A 19114-nucleotide genomic window follows, 5' to 3' on the forward strand; every position below is an offset into this window, starting at 1 on the left:
TAAACATATTTTAGTAAATGGTTACCATAGAACATTTGCATAATTTCTTTAACATAAACCATGTTATCCTTCTCTAAAATAATAACATTCTGGCAACATAAAAAATCTAACTTGCAGCTGAAAATGTTTTAAGAATAGTAGGGCATAATGTTCTAACAATGTTTTCAAAAACATTTTAAGAAGGTTATCACCAAACATTTTAAGAATGTTTTTAGAGAGCGTGATCCTACCTTTCAGAAGAACATTCTGGGAACCAAACAAAAACTTCCCGCTGAAAACGTTTTAAGAATAGGAGGGCATAATGTTCTAACAATGTTATCACCAAACATTTTAAGAATGTTTTTAGAGAACGTTATCCTACGTTTCAGAAGAACGTTCTGGGAACCAAACAAAAACTTCCCGCTGAAAACCTTCCTAGAACAATGACTGTAACATTCTCAGAATGTTTTTAGAACCAAAAATGTCTAGCTGGGATGTCACTTGTTAGACACTTTTATCCAAAGCGACTTACATACATTCAGTACTGTGGGCAATCCCCACAGGAGCAATTTGGGGTGAATTGTCTTGCCCGGGGACACAATGACATGCTGAACGCAGTGGGACTCGAACTTGCTACCCCCTGATTCGAAGTCGAGCACTCTATCCACTGAGCCACAGCCGCCCCCATACAGAATACAGATCCTTAACGTAAAGTGTCCCTATTACGCTCATTTTAATATTTGTATATTTTGTGCCTCCACTGTAACATATTTAGATGCTTAAATTTGGATATTATACTACAGTAATACAAAACTGTTTATATTACAAAATGTTCTGAAAAATGTACTTATAGTAAGAAATGTTTTCTATCCCGGTGTTTTACTATTTTACTATATATGATGTTTTTTTAATTAATAATACTGCTGCATTCATGTGTATGTAGCATTTACTGCTGTAGCTTTGAAGCTGTCAATTACGAAAAATTTAACTTTAATGAGCTTACTAAAACATCCCTGTTTTTAGCTGGGTGCCGATGCACTTTCCAGCTGGTCCAAGAGGCTTTTTAAATAGTTTATTTAGCTTAAGAAGTAGGAGAATTAAGCTCAATCCATTAAACATGTATTGACTTAGGAGCTGAAGAACTACATTAGATAGGATCTACTCGACTAGGAGAAGATATGGTCTTCGATTGTCGTCGCTTCTAATAACGCTGACTGTATCGACAGACTTGTTTAAACTATGTCCTTAGGACTTTCCTTCTGTGAAAAGAGGGTAATCGTGTGAAATGGTAATCATCTAAAAAATGCACCTTGTCAGATAATTATATTCATACAGTACACATTGGGAATGCAAGGATATGGGGCTTTTCTGGCGTTACCTTTTTGCTACTCTGAATTATATTTACAAATGGTGCAAGATATTGATTTGTTTTGCTGTGCTAACAGAACCAACACACAAGTTGGTCTCTTCAAATCATTGTAATAGTTAGATTAAAAACTGTGTATTTAAGTTATAAGAGGCATGTTTAAAGCAAATATTTTTGAATTGTTTTTTACTGCGTATTTAACTTACCTATCTCTGAATATAACGGAATATCCCGATGGGTAGCATTCATTCGCACAAGCACACTGTTATCTTTAGTAACTACCAACAGGCTAACTGATTTTCATGACTTCATCCATAGATTACCGCTTGCTAAGGCAAATGTGATCCTGAAGATGTTATCTGATTTGATGGATTGTGCTGCAGTTTGTTTAAAAAAAAATTGACGTAAAAATCGGTCAACCGTTTGGATGCATGGTCAAATTGTATGGTAATGTGAGCACATTGTTTAGTAAACATCCATACACACATTCTGCTATGACATCATTCCGTTAGCTACTATGCCCAACAAGCTATAGTGGGTAACTTTATATAACTTTAATGCAAAATTCTGACACCAAAATGATTCCACACTGTGTAAACAACATGTTAGTATGCTGCATTTTATGTAAATACCAGCTATTACTAATTTAGTAAACCATGCAGTATTTAAAGAAGCGCTCAGGCTTGGTATAAACATCTCAAGTGCTGTCAAACTTTGCATTTTATACTCTACATAAATATTTAATACTAAGACATTTACATTAACACCAACTGTAGCGCCTTATTGTTTTTATTAGTTTCCCCCTCTGTACTTACTGTTTATTATATATGCTGCTGTGAGCCCACATTCATCTTTCCCCCCGGTGAATTCTATCAATATTTTTAGCTGCAACAAGCTAATTTCCCAGGAGGGGTCCAATAAAGTTTTCATATGATTGTATTAGTCCACTTTTCCACTGTACCTCTCTCCGATGTAGCCTGCAGTGCACTGACACTGACCGCTGATGTGGTCACACAGGCCTGCGTTACGACACGTGCACTCCTGAGAGCAGTTGATGCCAAACGATCCGAACGAACACGGCTGTGCACACACCGGACCCTGGGGAGGAAAAGGTGATGAGAATACAAAACCTAAGAGGAATAACTGTGTGAAAAAAGCCTCATGTTAAAATTGCTTGCTCAACAAATTTTGAGTTACAGTGAATATACCAAAGTCATGTTTTTTTTGTTTTTTTGATCAAAATATAACAATTCTCATTTTTTCAGTGTTTAAATTTGTTCTAACATTACTAGCCGTACAATAAATTTAACTAAATAGTCTTAACCGGACATAAAAAGACATTCTGATTTATTTTTTAAGACTATCGAATATATCTAAAGACAACCTCTGACCAAGTTTTCAGGATGACACATCATTTACTTGCTGGAAATTCAAAATCATCTTTTAGATAGTTGGCTGTTTTTTTTGTGTCATAATCTGTTATCTTTATATTTAACTGCTTGTTATTGATATTTTCTTTGAGATAATTGAAGGACCAGCCTAGTTAAATGCCATTAATGAGGCTTTTCTTGCCATGGGTGTACATTCCACTTTTTGACGTAGAAAATGGATGCCCAAAATACAAACATGCTAACGTCATATTTTGGATTAATAAAATCCCCATTAGTTAAAATCAGATAAACATGCACATTAGCTGGTTTCTGTGCAGATGTCGTACCACCCATCCTGCGGGACAGGAGCACTCTCCGGTGACGTGATGGCACGCTCCCCCGTTCTGGCAGGGACAGCGCTGCTCACACAGGGAGCCGTGTTTACCTGGAGGGCAAGGCTCCTCACAGCTGGAGGGATACACAGAAGAAGTTCAAATGTAAAAATATATAACATGTAGAGTTTTCCAATCAAATAATGTATGGACATAAGAATCCCTCCCAATCATCCCTCAAGACCAACTAGAAGAGTGTGGTAGGTAAGACTGTTGGATGCCAGGAATGCAGCCGAAACACCTGCTTTATCCTGCTGTGGCCTGTGTGATATGGGAGTGTGGGAATAGCTCAGCCGCAAACTGACACACCGGTAGCAGCGCACATCAGTCACTCTGCACAGATCAGAGGTGAGAGAAAGACAGGGGAAACACTGAAGCGCATAAATCCAACAGTGATGTAACAACTGGTTCTTCGTGACTTTGGATAGACGCTAAAGGGTGAAGAGTCCTGGTATCAGGAGCCAAGGTGCGTGACACAGTGATGGCATTTGAGCGACAATGGACTCCACACTGCTATTTGGCTCGCAGAACCATTTTAAACAAAAATGTCAAAAATATGAAGGAGAGGGCTTTAGGGTCTCTGGATAAAAAAAAGCCACCAGACACGTCAAGTGGGTCAGAGATTATGATTGAGAGGGATTATTTTTTTAATGAAAATGCTTCATATTACACCTATAATGTCAAAGACAGGAGAGAGATTAATAAATCTGAACTGACAAGGTAAAATAACCAGAGATTAACCATAGACCAGATGTTATTGTAAAGTATATTACTCCATTTACTGTACTCGAGTGTCACTGTAATTAGCAAATTATTAAGAGAACTCACAATTGACATCACATTATTGTGTTTTCTAAACACTATTATTTCTTAATTTGACCTTTATAGTTTTTCTCAATAGCATCTTTTTTTATTGTGTTCTAAAACTGCAAAAGCAGTGATCGCAACTTCAAATGGTTTCCTGTTTCTACTTTTAATAATTTCAAGTCTTGATCCGAAAGAACAGAAAGTGTTTTTGCCCAATTACCGTGTCAGAGGTGTGGGCTTGAGGTCAGATTCACATTGATTTTAGTAAGAAAAACTGTGAAATTAGTTATTTATTAGCCATAACCAAGCAGTTATTGTAGCATTACTCTGCATTAAAAAACTCTGGAACTGCAAGGCCATTCACTTGAGTTTTTCTCTCAATAACCTAATAAGTATTGAGAGTACTAACACGTCTATTTAAAGAGGTTTTTGTTTCTTCAAGGCTAAGAATGCACTGCCTAAAGTTGGTGAAACATTTTCAGCTGACACATTTTTTTTGTGTGTTAAGGTTCACACAGATTTCCTATTTCTATTTTTTAAAGCCTGCATCTTAAAACTACACAGATTCATATGAAGAAGAGGTACTTTTAGAGAAGGGAAACATTATTAACAGTCAAACTAATAGTGAATTTAAGTTATGAGGAAGATTTCACTCTGGAATAGGGTTTCTGAGTTAGACATTTTTAAACTTGGAGTTAATTGGACACTATTGAACACTGGTAGTTTTGGTTACATGCAAATAGACCATAGTTATTAAGTGTTTTTTTACAATTTTATAATTAGAAAAATTGAAACGTTCTGCTGAAGGAAGATGATATTACTCTTTAGCATATCACATGAATACATATTTTAAAAGAAAAATACAGTTAATGTAATAAAACCTACTAATTTAGAATTGATGTTATGTATTTCATGACCTCAATCATAAGTTACCATTAGCAGAACATTTCGATTAGGTCTACCTTAATAATGCATCACACAAATGAACTAATACATCAAGCAGTCACATATTTATGACATTTCGCTTAATTTCAAAGTTCTTCAATACTTCATTAATTTAATTCTGCAAATCAATGCATCTGAAATAATGAAAAAGCTCATGAATAACACATGGAGAATTCGGAGGGAAACACGACTACTCACAAGGCCCCGGTGTATCCGGGTGCGCAGAGGCACTCTCCCGTTTGATGGTGGCAGGTGGCGCCGTTGAGGCACTGGCACTCCTGCAGGCAGTCCTTGCCGTAGAGGTTGTGGTCGCACGTCTCCTCGCAGCGCCATCCCTGGAAGCCGTCGGTGCAGACGCAGGTTCCGGTGATCGGGTTACATTTGGCCCCGTTGCGGCACTGACAGCGGTTACTGCAGTGGGGCCCCCAGAAGTCACTTTCACAGCCTGGACAGAGAGGATCATGTGTGATTTAAAACTGTACGAGTCCAAAAGGTCCATCTACAAATGAAGTAATCCACTTGAGAGTGTTGATGGGAGGTGGAGAGTCAGGTGAGATAAGACAAAGAGAAAAGTGAGGACAGAACCCGTATTTATCACACTTTAAAGAATCACACTTAACAAATCTCTTAAAGATAACTTGGATTAAAAATGTTCTCAGCTGAAAGTGAGACAGACTCATTAATCAAGTGAGTCACTCCTACTTAAGAAACATTTAAAAGTAGATTGTAGACAAGACCATAGACTGCATTACGGAAGTGGACTTCCTCATTGCTTTCTGAATTTGGCATTCTGTCCGTCCCTGTTATGGTTTTTCGAGCCAGAGGTGATAATATTTATAAACAGGGACAGGGACGTTTTTAGTAACCGGAATGCCAGGTACAAAAGCATAGCTAATGCTAAGCTACCAGCTAACATTAGTGTTTGGTGCTACAGTGCTTCCTTTCTGTTCTCCTTTGGAATGGGGTACGCTGACCCATCATTTACAAAAAAAAGGAGAAAATGCCCAAAATGATCCTTTAGGCAAGGAGAGACAAAATAACACAAACAAATGAGAAAAGACAAACTTCAGTCCATACGCCCCAAACCAAGTATTGGCCCCAATCTCCATGCCTACTGGAAATGAAAGGGTTTTACATCAATTTAACCTACACCGAGGCACCTTGAGCCCTCCTTTGAGGGGAGCAGACGTGGTAAATCTGAAGACAGCCATAACTGTCAGCGAAAGGCGGCGGCCTGAAGGATCCTGATCCGCAGTTCCCGTAAAGCAAACGGTCATTAGTAAACTCTCTACAGAACATTGATGTTTTCCCAGCTGGTGTAAGATATTTTCAAATCAGGAGATACCTTCCTGCAAGCAAGGCAGATAGACTGTATTTATATAGTGATTAAAAAACTATAACCTCATATACACCGAAGCACAAAAATAGAGTTTAAGGAGTCTCAGAGGTTTCAGCTCATCTGGTGCTTCGGAGGAAAGTAATCTTTAGTCTTGGTGCAGCTGCAGTAGAAATCCTGTCACTGATGTTGGTTGCTGGTGGAAAAAAAATGTTCTTTAGTTTTAAACTTTTAAGTTTGGTTTCATTAAAACTGTAGCAGCACGAATGATGTGTATTTCACAAATCTTAATAAAATCATATCCAATTTTCGGGAACTATGCTGGCTTCGTCAAATCTTCTCTATACTATATATTTTAAACACGACTTGTTGCTGAATTAGAAAAACTAGTTATTTCACAACTTTTCAACAAAAAAGGACCAAAGTTGTAACCCAACAAAGTGCATAATCTTTAGACCAACATTTTAAGAATAGCGATAGAAAAGTTGCACGGAAACAGAATGTTTTGATAAACCTTACTCAATTCCACCAATGGGAATTCATTTTTCGGGTTCGCAACCTCTACTTCTAACTTTTTTCCCCCCGGGATTACAACCATTCGTAAAGTTAAGCCCACCTGCTGTAGCCCAGTTTATCTGCACGACAGAGGTTGATGGAAGCATGCCTAATACTCTATATATTTTGCGACATCTGATTAGAAACGTCAATAGTTTACAACTTCATATCTAAACAAGTCAAATGTTCTGTTCTTGACGCAGTAAAGATTTCATGTCTGGCACTTTGATTGAAAATGTTTGCAGCATGTCAAATCAGTGTATATATATAAATTACATTTTTGTAAAGTAACTGTTTGACAGTTCTGTAACTCTCTGGAACCATCAATCACACATTTATAGAAACATTTAGCAGTGAGTGGTTAAGCTGTGCAGAGTTGCTGTTGATTTCTCTTTTTCATTCAATTACCATTTAGTGATTCTTCATGTCAACAAACGACTAAAACACGATGAATCCCTTAACAGAGTGTTAGCCTGAAAATACTGTATGTGTCCTTATACCCATATTGAAACTATTATGATGTCTCTATGCCTGAAGTTTTTTTACCCCATCTTCGAGTCTGGCAGTTTAGCTATAAACACTATTGCCTTGTGACGTCATCGTACAAATCAGTTCATTTGAAGGCCTCAAATATTTGCCTTATCCTGAAATCTACATGTTTTGAATCTGGAAGGAAGTGATGACAAGATATCCTTTCTTCTTCTCCGTCCTTTTAATGACACTGATGAGTAGATGCTCATAATCTGTCTTCAAAAAAATACATCACAGGTCTTTAAGTGGACAAATCGCCGGTATAAATCAGAACCCGGAGACATGCGATGAAAACAAGTACAAAAGACGAGACATTTTTATTGTGTATTACATCATCTTAAGAGAACATAAATCTAAGCACTATTATCTTTTGTTATATGTGCTCACGGGGTGAACTGCACTCTCCAGAAGGGAAGTGAAGTACCCAGCGGCTGATGGCCAAGAGCTCTGAATGAATGGCTTTGAAAAACCCTGAAAATGGCGACCAAAGCTGTCCAGCCTTAGTGGACTTTCTCTCCTGAAATGTGGGTGGTACTCTAACAGATATGTTAGTGTTAAATGTTTCATCAGTACTGTGGTGGAAGGTACTCACCCTCGCTCCTTCTCAATCTTCCTCTAATTTACCCTCTCTCGCCCCTATCTTCCTTCCTCTCCTCCTCCTGCCTCTCTCTCAAAGAGGGGACTTCTCTTTATTTCTCCTCACTAGTGAGCCAGCATCGTCAAATCCTTTATCCTCTCACAGCCTCAATTATTCAGCAGCATAGAGTCCAAATCAAGTGACTAATGACTTTGATCAAGAGTAGCTCGCTGGCACTAAGCAGAACTTTCTGCACTAAATCAAGAGCTGCATGATATACTTTGGCAAGGGTTTACTCTTTGAGGAATATCTCCAGGTTTGTATTTGGTGTAGTCACTCTTTGCCAATAATAAAACGTTTGCTTGCTCTTTGGTTTGGGTCTTTTTCTCTCTCATGTCTTAAAGACAAACACACCTATATTGCATTCTTAAACTGTTAACATCATGTTTATGGCCATCTTTTGAATACAGGTTACTTTACTACATATTTTGGGAAATACTCAGAGTTAAGCTGCATTCTCATAATATTTGGTTGTGTTTCTATGGAGAGAGCTACCCACAATGTCGCACACTACTTGAAATCATCACGGAGTGCTGGGGTCGAGGTTTAATTATTATTATTATTATTATCATTTCTAATTTACTGCTGACGTGCCACCAATAAGATAACAGCTGTATGTAGTGTCCCAAGCTAGCAGGGGAGGTAACCATAGAAACGAAACTGAACTGGCGGTCTGCATATCATGTGAACGCAGAATGAAATATTCATACCACTCTCATATATTAGGAGTTTGTATTTAATCTAATTTGTTAAATCATAGATGAGTTAGCCTTGCAGAGCAAAAGGACCAGATGCAGAGCTCCACACCTCATTTATTAAAACATTGCCTTTTTTTAATTCATATATAACAAGTACAAGTTGTGTATATTGGGACTTAAATGGGTAGAACTTACAGAACCCACCGCAAGTCCTCCAACTTTTTAGTTAATTGAGGAATACCCAAGCTGTTAATATTTAATATCACTTTGCTCTTGTAACCTACACGTACAGTAAGGTGGTTTACATTAAGAGTGAAAAGAAAAATGTGTAGCCTTTTGAGTCAAACCTCTACAATACTTGTTTTAAAATCTCAAGAGGAAGCTGGGCAGGTTCCATGTGCTTTCGGTACCATAAAAATTACTTTTGAAAGTTAGAGTCAAACACAATTTAAGGTTGAATAGGAATATAAAGGATTATATCACTGCATGTAAAAGGAAGCCTAGAATTATTGCAAAAAACAAAAATCAATATAATGCGGCAGCAGGGGCGGGTAGTTGAAGAATGTTAAAATGGTCATTAACTTATTATAGACCTAAATAATGTTTTTTTTCATATTTTTTAATAGCAAAAACTCTAAACACACTCACCTATAAAAGTACAGGCTTCACAACAGAAAAGCTGTTAGCGCAGCAATTAGTCTTTCCAAAAATAAAATCCATTAATGCCTTTACTCTTCTTACTTACAGAACATACTGAAATATTGATGTATAAAACTGGCTAATTGGAAGATCCAAACACAGACCACCCTCCTACGCAGATGAAAAATAAAATGTTATGTGGCTCCTTTCATTTTTTCTTTCATAAAATATCAAACCTCACTTTCATTCTGCAATTACTGACCATCATTTAACATGAGAGGCTTTTTGTGTAGCCTCAACTGGAGGAACAGTGAGGGGGGACAACTTTCTGTTTTAAAAGAATAAAAAAAGTACTTACAGTAATGAGTCAAAACAAGAACCACACTTTTGCTTCATGACTCGTTTCCACTAGTCCACTAGTCCATCGATTGATGTGGCATCCTGCTTAAGCGAACATCTGTCAACCATTACACTTAAAGCCTACGTTGAATCAGCGTGTACTGTGTAGCCAATTGAAATGTATTTCCATTGAACATTATGGTAAGAACAATAATGACCAATTAATGACTTTAGTTTGTAATATTTAATTCCACTTTACATTGGGCCTTTGTTAACTATCACAGTAATAACTTTCAATTTATTTTCTTCTATAATGATTTAAATTATTGTCTTTATAACCTACTTCCACTAATCACTTAAAGGTCACATATCATGCTATTTGTAGGCAATAGCATAGGTCTCAGATATATAAAAATATATTAAAAAGATGTCTATGAAGTGTTTTGCTCAAAATACCAAACAGATCACCCATTCTAGCCATGCCTCATATCCCTCTATTTCACTTCCTGTTTCAAAAGTTCTCATTTTGGGTATAAAGCTTTCAAATTAAGTAGGGGTCTGAGCTCATGAGGGACCCGGCAGCTACTGTCTAAAATTAAATACTGCCGTGATGAAACGCCATANTAAAGTGCTGATTCGGGTATAAAGCTTTAAAGAAAGAAAGAAAGAGGGGGGGGAGCTTATGCCTGCTCATGCGGGAGAATTCTACCGGCAGATACTGCCTTAATGAAACGCCATATCATGTTCAAAACCACATCAAGGATTATTTCTGAAACAGTATGGAGCTCAAATGTTTTTCCTCTTGCAGGTTTATCACAAGGTGAGTTCCTTTTTTTTATCCTGATTTTTTTTCCAGTACAGGTTAGCTCTGAGTGTTAGCAATGCTTGCTAGTGTAAACAAAGGCCACATTACGTCCAAAACAGTCGGGCATTGTTTCTGATAGCAACGTTTCTGATAGGGCGGTGGGTGTAAAGCCAGCCCACATTTCAGATATTACGTCATGATCGCAGCAAATCTGGATCAGCTCCGTTGTAGCCCCGTTTTTAGAGATTTGGGTACGGAGGAAAAGAGAGAGGGTTTTATTTGCTGACACTGCGTGAGTTCCCTGACACACCGGGGACACATATGTATGTATAAAAGACATCAAAAAGTGCATTTTGCATGATGGGTCCCCTTTAATGGCCTGAAATATAATAGGAGGCGGATAAAGGAAGTCAGACAGGCCTACTTTAAGCCTAATTTTATTGATTCACAAGAAGTTGGTTTCAACGACAACAAGTTTGTCTGATACAACTCCTTATTTGCTTTTTACATTATGTGTCCTACAGGTAATGCTGATCCAAATGTAACCTTACAGCTCTGTAATCGCATCTCTTGTCTGATATTGTTTCCTATTAAAGCATTTTATTTAGCTTATTTTGCAACATAACTAATTTAATAATTGCTATATCGACTCTTATGCTCCACAATATGAATTCATGATAGGTAATTGTTGCATATATTTGAAGTAGTTCAACCAATTTGTTTAGTTTAACAGATACAAAAGGAAGTGCAATACTACTACAAGTCACATTGGCAGTTCTTTATATATTTAGCATAATGGGGTCATAATACATTCAGTGCAAACTACATTATACCAGCCTTATCCTGTAGAGAAATTCATTTTTCAAGCAAAACCAAAGGACATGATATGATTATGCGCTTATATAAAACTTTCATAGAGTTATATTCTACCATTGTGTTGTATTGCATGGTGTTGTACAGGCTTGAGAAGTGCCTTAAGGTAATGTGTGCACACATGCCGTGCATGGCTGATTGATGTCGTCATTAAATCCTATGCTGCACCTACTTTAAATGCTGTTCTCTTGTCTCTCCAGCCATTCGTATGAATACAAAAAATCCTTAAGGGTTTCACTGTACCGCTTTTTCATGACACAGGCAGAAGTTATGCAAATATAATAATCATTCATTAGTCATTATCAGGTGGGACTGAGGTGGTTGAGTTGTTTTGCTTTCACAAAAGTGCCATGTGGCAAAAATATGTCAATGTGAATTTCTAGGGCTGTGATCACTTGAGTGTACAGGGATCTGTTTTCATTAACTCTTATTCAGCCATTCAGTGTAGTATTAGCAGAGGAAGTACATTTCCTCTACCTGGTTATAAACCAATTTTGGAAGGCATTATTGTACTTTTTACTTCACTACATTTATTTGACATTATTTAAAAAATAAACGTATTGGCATATAATTCTATGTTAACATATTCAGCAAACGCAAACAAGGTAATTAAAGGAGCAATATAATGTTTTATAAGGTTTACCAATCAAAACAGAACAGGGTAGCTAACCAATCAGAGCAGACTGGGCTCTAGTTTCAGACAGAGGGTGCGAGTATGAGAAAATAAATAATTTTTGAACATTAAAGCATGGAGACATGTTTTTTCCACTAGAGGCACAAAATACAAATATGAAACCTGAAAATGAGCATAATAGGGTCCCATTAAAATGTGTTCCACCTCTATCAGCTGTGATGAACACATTAATCCAATAATCAATAATCCATTTATTTAGGCTATTATATTCTGAAATGGGCCATTAAACAAAAGCGTACATTTACTTTTGGTAAATTGTGATACTTTAACTTGAGTAAGATTTTCAATGCAGGGCTTATATTGTAACAATTTTTTTTTTTTTCTAATTGCTGCTTTTTCTTCTATATGTTTTCTTCTTCCACAACTAATCCTTAACATCAGCATTTAGAAATGTAAAATTATGCGAACATGCATACCACTAGTACTTGTTGCACAAATACCATATTTGAATACTGAGCTACAACGGAGCAGGGGGCAAAACCTTTCACACTATTTCTACTTGCATACAAACTTTTTTAAATTTCTTGCACACACACAAAGCCGAGATACAAAACCTCTCCAGCGTTAAATTGATATCGAAAACATCCTCTTCCACTCCTGCCCTTAACAACCACAGACATCTGCATGAGTGTTTTACATGAATGAAACTCAGTCACAGGGTGGGCCATAAGGTTATACTAATTACATGGAGTGAAATAAAAAAGAACAAATAAGCTATTAACTATTCTATTCACACACACACACAGGAGAGAAAAAGAACATCTGCAATGTGCTCTTGACTGCTTTATTTATCGGCTGATTGAATCAGAATTAGAGTGTCGGACAAGAGAAAACACAAAGGGGTGCATCGATTGTTGACTTTCAAAGACACACTAGAGGGCATTTCAAACACAAAAAAAAGGGTTATTTGGAAGAATCAAAGTAAATCTGAGCACAGATATTATTGAACTTCTCATCCTATAAAACGAGATTTACAATCAGAGCCTCTGTTCCCTACATGATGAGAAAATTATTTTCCCACAAAGAGGATGCACGCGCCCCGGTGGGAGGGTGATGGATGAGCAGCCTGCCGGGACGGGACCGATGGGGGAATACCCTGCCAATAAGTGATGCGGAGGGATAGTGCTGAGTGGCCGAAAACACAGCAGCACTCTGACTGCCACCGGACCATCTGTTGATCTATGGAGCACCACCCACACTCATTTGTCTTGGTTCTGCCCCGCTGACCACTCAGTGGGTTGGTGGGGGGGCCTGACTGTGAGCTACAGTGTGGTTTTTATTGGAGGTTATTAGCAACCACCTGGACAAATAATGGCGCATGCACCTGTTGTATAAAGTCTATACAACAGGCAAATACATGTATACAAATACATGTATACAAATACAGTACATGTACAGTGCCTGTGTTTTCTCATAATGAAAGTGAAGGTTCTCCTGTTATGCATACACATTTTCTTTTCCTTTTGGTAACATTCTCTTATCGACACAACTCAAAGAAATAGCAGGCAGGATTTTAAAAATAGTTTCCATTATTGTTGGTCAAGCATTTTATTGTGAATTGTTTGGTCCAAGCAGTATACAGATAAAGAAACCTTGCAGACATTGGAGAAGGTGGAGCCTACATTGGCCAACGGTGGTTTGATGGTAAATAAATAATAAAAGTGGATAATTTTTAGTTCATTAGATGCAAAATTGTTGTTAGCAATAACCAATGGGTTCAGAGATTGCATTTCAACAAACATGCCCCGACTTTTTTGCTTTTGACCAAACTGTTAACTTGCATACAACCAAAGACCACATACAATTGAATATTACTCAGACAACAAACATAAACAAAATCATTTCTGCTACCAAAATCTTGTCAAACAAATCATATGACATTTTGTGCTTCATGCATTGCAGACAGAGAAAAGGTCTCGTATACTCTGAACTTAGAGCCGCTAAATGCTTTGTTGTAGGGATGAATAAATGATTATAAAGCTGTTCTGTCTGTCATCAAGCTCCCCTCCAACATTTCACCCAGTCAAGATGCTGGATCAATGCGGCTGTCAGCCAATGAACGCCTTCTCAGCTGCACTCACAGCATTTGTTGGGCAAAAGCCAAAGTACTATCCATTCAGTACACACTCACACACAGCCTCTAGCTTAATTCATTCATTTTTAATTCAATGCCATATTTGTCAAAAACTTATGGAACCGGGCAAGAAAAGCAATCTGCAGGATACTTGTTTTTCATGCCTTCGACGACACCTTTGGTGATAAGCAGCCCCCGCTTTGGTGTTTTGCATTTACTGCAGACGCTGGCTCAATATAATCTATTATTAAATACTACTGTCTTATTTTTATCCCAAACAAATTGCTATTTCCATAAACACAAAGACGATAACTTCCTATAGCAAAAAAAAAAAGAGAGCTGAAAAGCAAAGTACGGTTTTTCTAAACAATCTATCGGTGGACCCATTATTGTATCTGTGCTGGCTAAAAAATTAGTTTTATTCATAAGAAAAAAATATTTGAGGTGCTGCAAATCACACCCAGGCTGCTTTTAACTCAAATGTCCCGAAGGCTCATTTAGAAAGGCCAACAGCGGAGAAGAGTCGCGCCTCTGGAAAGCGTACAGTCATGAGCAAGGAGTACATTTATATTTCCAACAGCTCCCGGGTATTGCCCAGCAATGCACCACTTTATTTAATGCCACACTGCTTGCATGAGTAAAACTATTTCCATCAGCACACTGTCAGACAGCCACTGTGCACATTCCCCTGACAAATGAGTAAACAATACTTTATAAAAGCAGCATTGTGGGTGGCTGCTTTTCTTCAGAAAGCCAGTCTCACCTCCAAAGGAACTGATGAAAGTCGCCTACTGTATAACAGGACTCTAGATGTTTGTGAATTGCTTTGGAACGCCCTGTCAGGAGATAACTATGTCAAGCAAAACTGAGTTATTAGGAGACGGCTGACCGATATACAAACACGTACGCTTGTGTTTAATTCAGAGCCATTGATTTCCTATTTTCAATTAATAATTGTAATTAGTGGCAGCATAGTTCAGGCTGCACGGGACGCGGGTCGATGAGGGGGAGGGCGATGTTGGAGGACAGGCCAGATGGATGACACCATTTACTGCTTGAAGGCCAAGTGTCAGTTTAGTCTGACACTGGCTGCATCTGCTTGTGCGTTTAGGTGATTGAGTTTTTACAAATTGTCCTTTAAAGAAGCGAGTTTCATGTCGAGATAATAAGCTAAGAAAGTCAAACCTGTGTTAATCAATACTTGAACAAAACAGTCATTTCAAGACCTTTAGATAAACCAATTAGATCATCAGTAATTCAGGTTCAGGTTATTTAATTCATACCTGTAGGTAGATTTGGTTTGAAGTAAAGCAACTAGAAGTGCACATTGTGAAACATGTTTTAAACAAGACAGGCAAGAGAAAGAAACTAAAGCTTTGTCTGCTAAAGCTAGAAACCAACCAATCCATTTCTAATTTCAAGAACCATCCGCCCTTCTGTCTGTTCGTCCAACCCACCAACCAGCGGCAGGGCAATACATGTCATTTGAAGTCTTAACTGGCTTCTTAGCTATCTTTTTCCATATTGTTTTTAAATTCTATATAATTGCTTTAATTTGCAGTCGTCAACAACTTAGCCGCAGAGTGATGCATGAGATGTGGCAACCTTTAACTTGATAGCTAATGTTGGACTCGTTCAGGCGTAGTATGGGTTGCTTTCTTGTGTGGTAATTGCATTTTAATGATCTCCCTTTATGCAAACTTGGGGCCTACATTTGAGTTCAGGTCTAATGGCCCTTGGCAGGTGGCTGTCCTCCCACCGACACGCTGAAAAATATAAAGAGGTGAGAGGTGAACATCAGGCAGCTGATGGCGCCATTTGGCCGAGGACGGAGGTCAACCATCATCGTAGCGTGTTACAGCGGATACCGATAAGGTGGCTATCTTTCTTGTCTTCATCTAACTGAGTAAAGACAATAAAGAACAGTCCCATCTTCTACTTACTTTAGATTGTTGAGACACTTGGACATAATAATTGTAAACTCGCACTGCCACAACCCTCACACTCACCATAGCACAGGACCCCAGCCTCCCCATTAACTCAGCTTTACTCTGTGTTTTAGAAAATTATCTATGGGTTTGTCTTGAATTGCAACACTGCCATTAGTGTAAGATTATTCGGTCTTCAGAAGTTATGAAAGGTCTTCAAGTCTCCAAAACAAATGGACCCGGTGATGATAAACTAGTTAAAACACTAAAGAGGCATGTTTTACAAGTGTTTCTCCATTGTGTTCAGCAGACATAGAAGATGCGAGTTAAGGGTTAGGGTTAGATAAGTTGCAGACCTCCAATGACTCAAATTCATAATTCGGTTAAAAATAGTAGGTAACCAAGATCTAAAAAAGTGAATATAGCTAAAACCTTCTGGAGATTTTGCCACCAACAACAACACTGACCCATGTACAAAGAGGATACATCCCAATACGCCATAGAAAATTGTTGCACAACAATCTAAACTCTAGTTGTTTTTAAGATACTTTAATGTAAGCACTTTGAATCGCCACGTGCTGAAAAGTGCTGTATAAATAAAATTGCCTTGCCTTGCCTAAAGATGTTAAGTCCCCTCATTCATTTTGCACTTCAAGCTGTCTTGACCTTTCTCAAGGGGGCTCTTGGTGCTGAGGAAGGAACCGAGGTAACCTCCAAGTAAGAGGGAAGGTCGATCTGTTGATTCCTAAAGGATCTCCTGAAGCCAGTCTGCTCTATAGGATGGCACATGGACTGACTGAAAGCATACTTAGGCTTTATGATAAGATGACACTTCACTGATTCCTCAGGGAGGAATCGTCGTCCAGGACAAATACCAAGAGGTTACAGCAATGGGGGAAGAGCAAAAACCTAAGAACGAGATGAATATGAATTGTGTCTTAATTTGAATTCATTTAAAAGTATAAATACTTAACATCTTTAGGCAAGGCAAGGCAATTTTATTTATACAGCACTTTTCAGCACGTGGCGATTCAAAGTGCTTACATTAAAGTATCTTAAAAACAACTNGTGTGTGTGTGTGTGTGTGTGTGTGTGTGTGTGTGTGTGTGTGTGTGTGTGTGTGTGTGTGTGTGTGTGTGTGTGATAATACATAATAATAACTTTAATTGATATAGCGCCTTTCATTAACCCAAGGTCGCTTAACAAGAAACATACAGTATAAGGACATAAAGACATGAAACAGGGGGCAGAAATGGAAGTGTTACATTGCAGGGGGGGAAGGGAATGTTTATCCCAGCACTTAATTTAGGTCCTCAGTGATAATACACACAGTCTCAGGGGACACTGATTGTCCTGCCCGAGACGAACAAAGCCACACACACACACACACACACACACACACACACACACACACACACACACACACACACACACACACACACACACACACACACACACATAACGCTGACGCGTGGACTTGCCCCACTGCCAAGTCCAATTAACGGCTACAGCGGCATCAGCATGCCCCTTGTGTTTGGTCAAAATGAATTTACCAACAAACTTTTTAATCAAATCGCACCACAACCCCTGAAGGGTGATTGGCTCTCGGCGCTCTACAGTTGCGATGTCCGTTTCCTGCATCAGGGAGCCGTGATTCAGCCACCAAGCAGGCACTTTTACTTGCTTCTTGCGAGCCTAAGAAAAAAGATCCTTCAGCATTTCTTGCAGCTTGTTAAATTACAGCGAGCAACACAATCAAAGCCAAAAATGTTCAAATGTCAGTGGGTTTTTGTTGTGTTTAATAATAATATTTTACACACAGACACTCCTGCTAAAGACAGGATATGTATTTCAATATCAAAAGAATCCATTTCAGAAGAATTTTAGATAACATTGGAAGCATAAGTCAGAAAGATATGAAAAGTTACTGAGCTGAGCTTTTCTTTATGTGAATGTCTTTAAGATTGTCTTCAAAGCACCGTTCAAAACACTCAACGCATTGCATCTCATCACTGATTTTGCTCCAGTACCATCTTATGAAAGAAATTCATAAATGTCAATAGGACTATACTTTATATCCATGTGTAACAGTAGAGCCTTTTTACAGAAGACATCTCTCATTAATGATTACAGTTATTCTGATACAACTGGCAAACATGAAATTGCTGCTCTTGTAGGAATGTTTCAACTTTAAAAAATATGGTTTTCATTTCTCCCGAAATTACCGAAAGAGGACAGAAAAGAGACATGAGGCAATCAAGTTTGATTTCTAACGTGAAGACCTACATCACTGGTCTGTCATTGTGTGGATGTGCACTTTGGCACCTTTTATTATTTGTATCCGTCTAACGTTCTTCTCTGCATTAATAAAAATAATTTGGTGCTGATAACTTTAAATCCTGTGCGCGAATGGTAGACTCCTTCAGTGAGAATAAAACTATTATCTAGAGAGGTAATTATAGAATGGAAATGCAACAGCTACCGCCATAAAATGCAAAACATATGATGAAAATGAGAAAGATGAAAAACAAAGCCTGAAATTTGTGAAAATTAAACCATCAAATGACAATTGTAATTTGTATTTCTAGAATTTGCACCGAGGGACTTTGATGTTGAAGCTACCTATCTCTATGTTTGTATAGTTGTGTGCAATAGCTGCTCTGTTAACAGATGAGGAGAACATTGACTCCATCAGCAAACAAATTTCAGGCTGCTGTTTTTCCCAAGTTTTCTCTCCCCCTCCTTATACGCCATCCATCATGTGTGTCTGAGAGTAGAGGGGAAATGGACTGGCACCTCACCTCTGAAACCCTTTGATTACCCGTTTTCCTTCTAATGCCACGTGGGCCCACGCTGGCTAAACCTCATGACAGACACGCCATTAAGGAATATAACGACTTGCCCACTTCTGCCTGCCCTCCATCCCTCCCCAACTCCAGCCTCTCAACATTCCCCTCCCTCTTTCTCTCTATGCACTCTGATTAATTTCCAGACTAACTTGTTTATCGTCCACTGCTGCCTCTCAGAAGTGGCCAGCACAATAGATCCTTTTCCTCCCCACATGACCGACTACGCTTTGACTTTCAAAAACGGCCAGGAATTATTCATCGGCTGTCTTCCTCTGCTTTACATGCCAAGGCACACAG

The 19114-nt window shown here is 38.3% G+C and overlaps 1 protein-coding gene across 1 annotated transcript in view; it reads right to left on the bottom strand.

Moving 5' to 3' along the window:
* Positions 1–2306: 2306 nt before the first annotated feature.
* LOC104954511 (multiple epidermal growth factor-like domains protein 11) overlaps positions 2307–19114 on the bottom strand; it is a gene marked incomplete at its 3' end in the record, with an annotated part of 30178 nt that continues 13370 nt past the window's right edge. Inside the window, exons 3-5 of the mRNA XM_010781626.1 lie at positions 5058–5304; positions 3063–3183; positions 2307–2443 (exon numbers count right to left, since the gene is read on the bottom strand). Of these exons, the coding sequence (XP_010779928.1) occupies positions 2307–2443; positions 3063–3183; positions 5058–5304 (505 nt within the window). The remainder of the gene's footprint in view (positions 2444–3062; positions 3184–5057; positions 5305–19114) is intronic.

This window comes from Notothenia coriiceps, unplaced genomic scaffold (genome assembly GCF_000735185.1).
Source record: "Notothenia coriiceps isolate Sejong01 unplaced genomic scaffold, NC01 NC01_scaffold00023452, whole genome shotgun sequence".
In the NCBI taxonomy this organism is placed as follows: domain Eukaryota; kingdom Metazoa; phylum Chordata; class Actinopteri; order Perciformes; family Nototheniidae; genus Notothenia; species Notothenia coriiceps.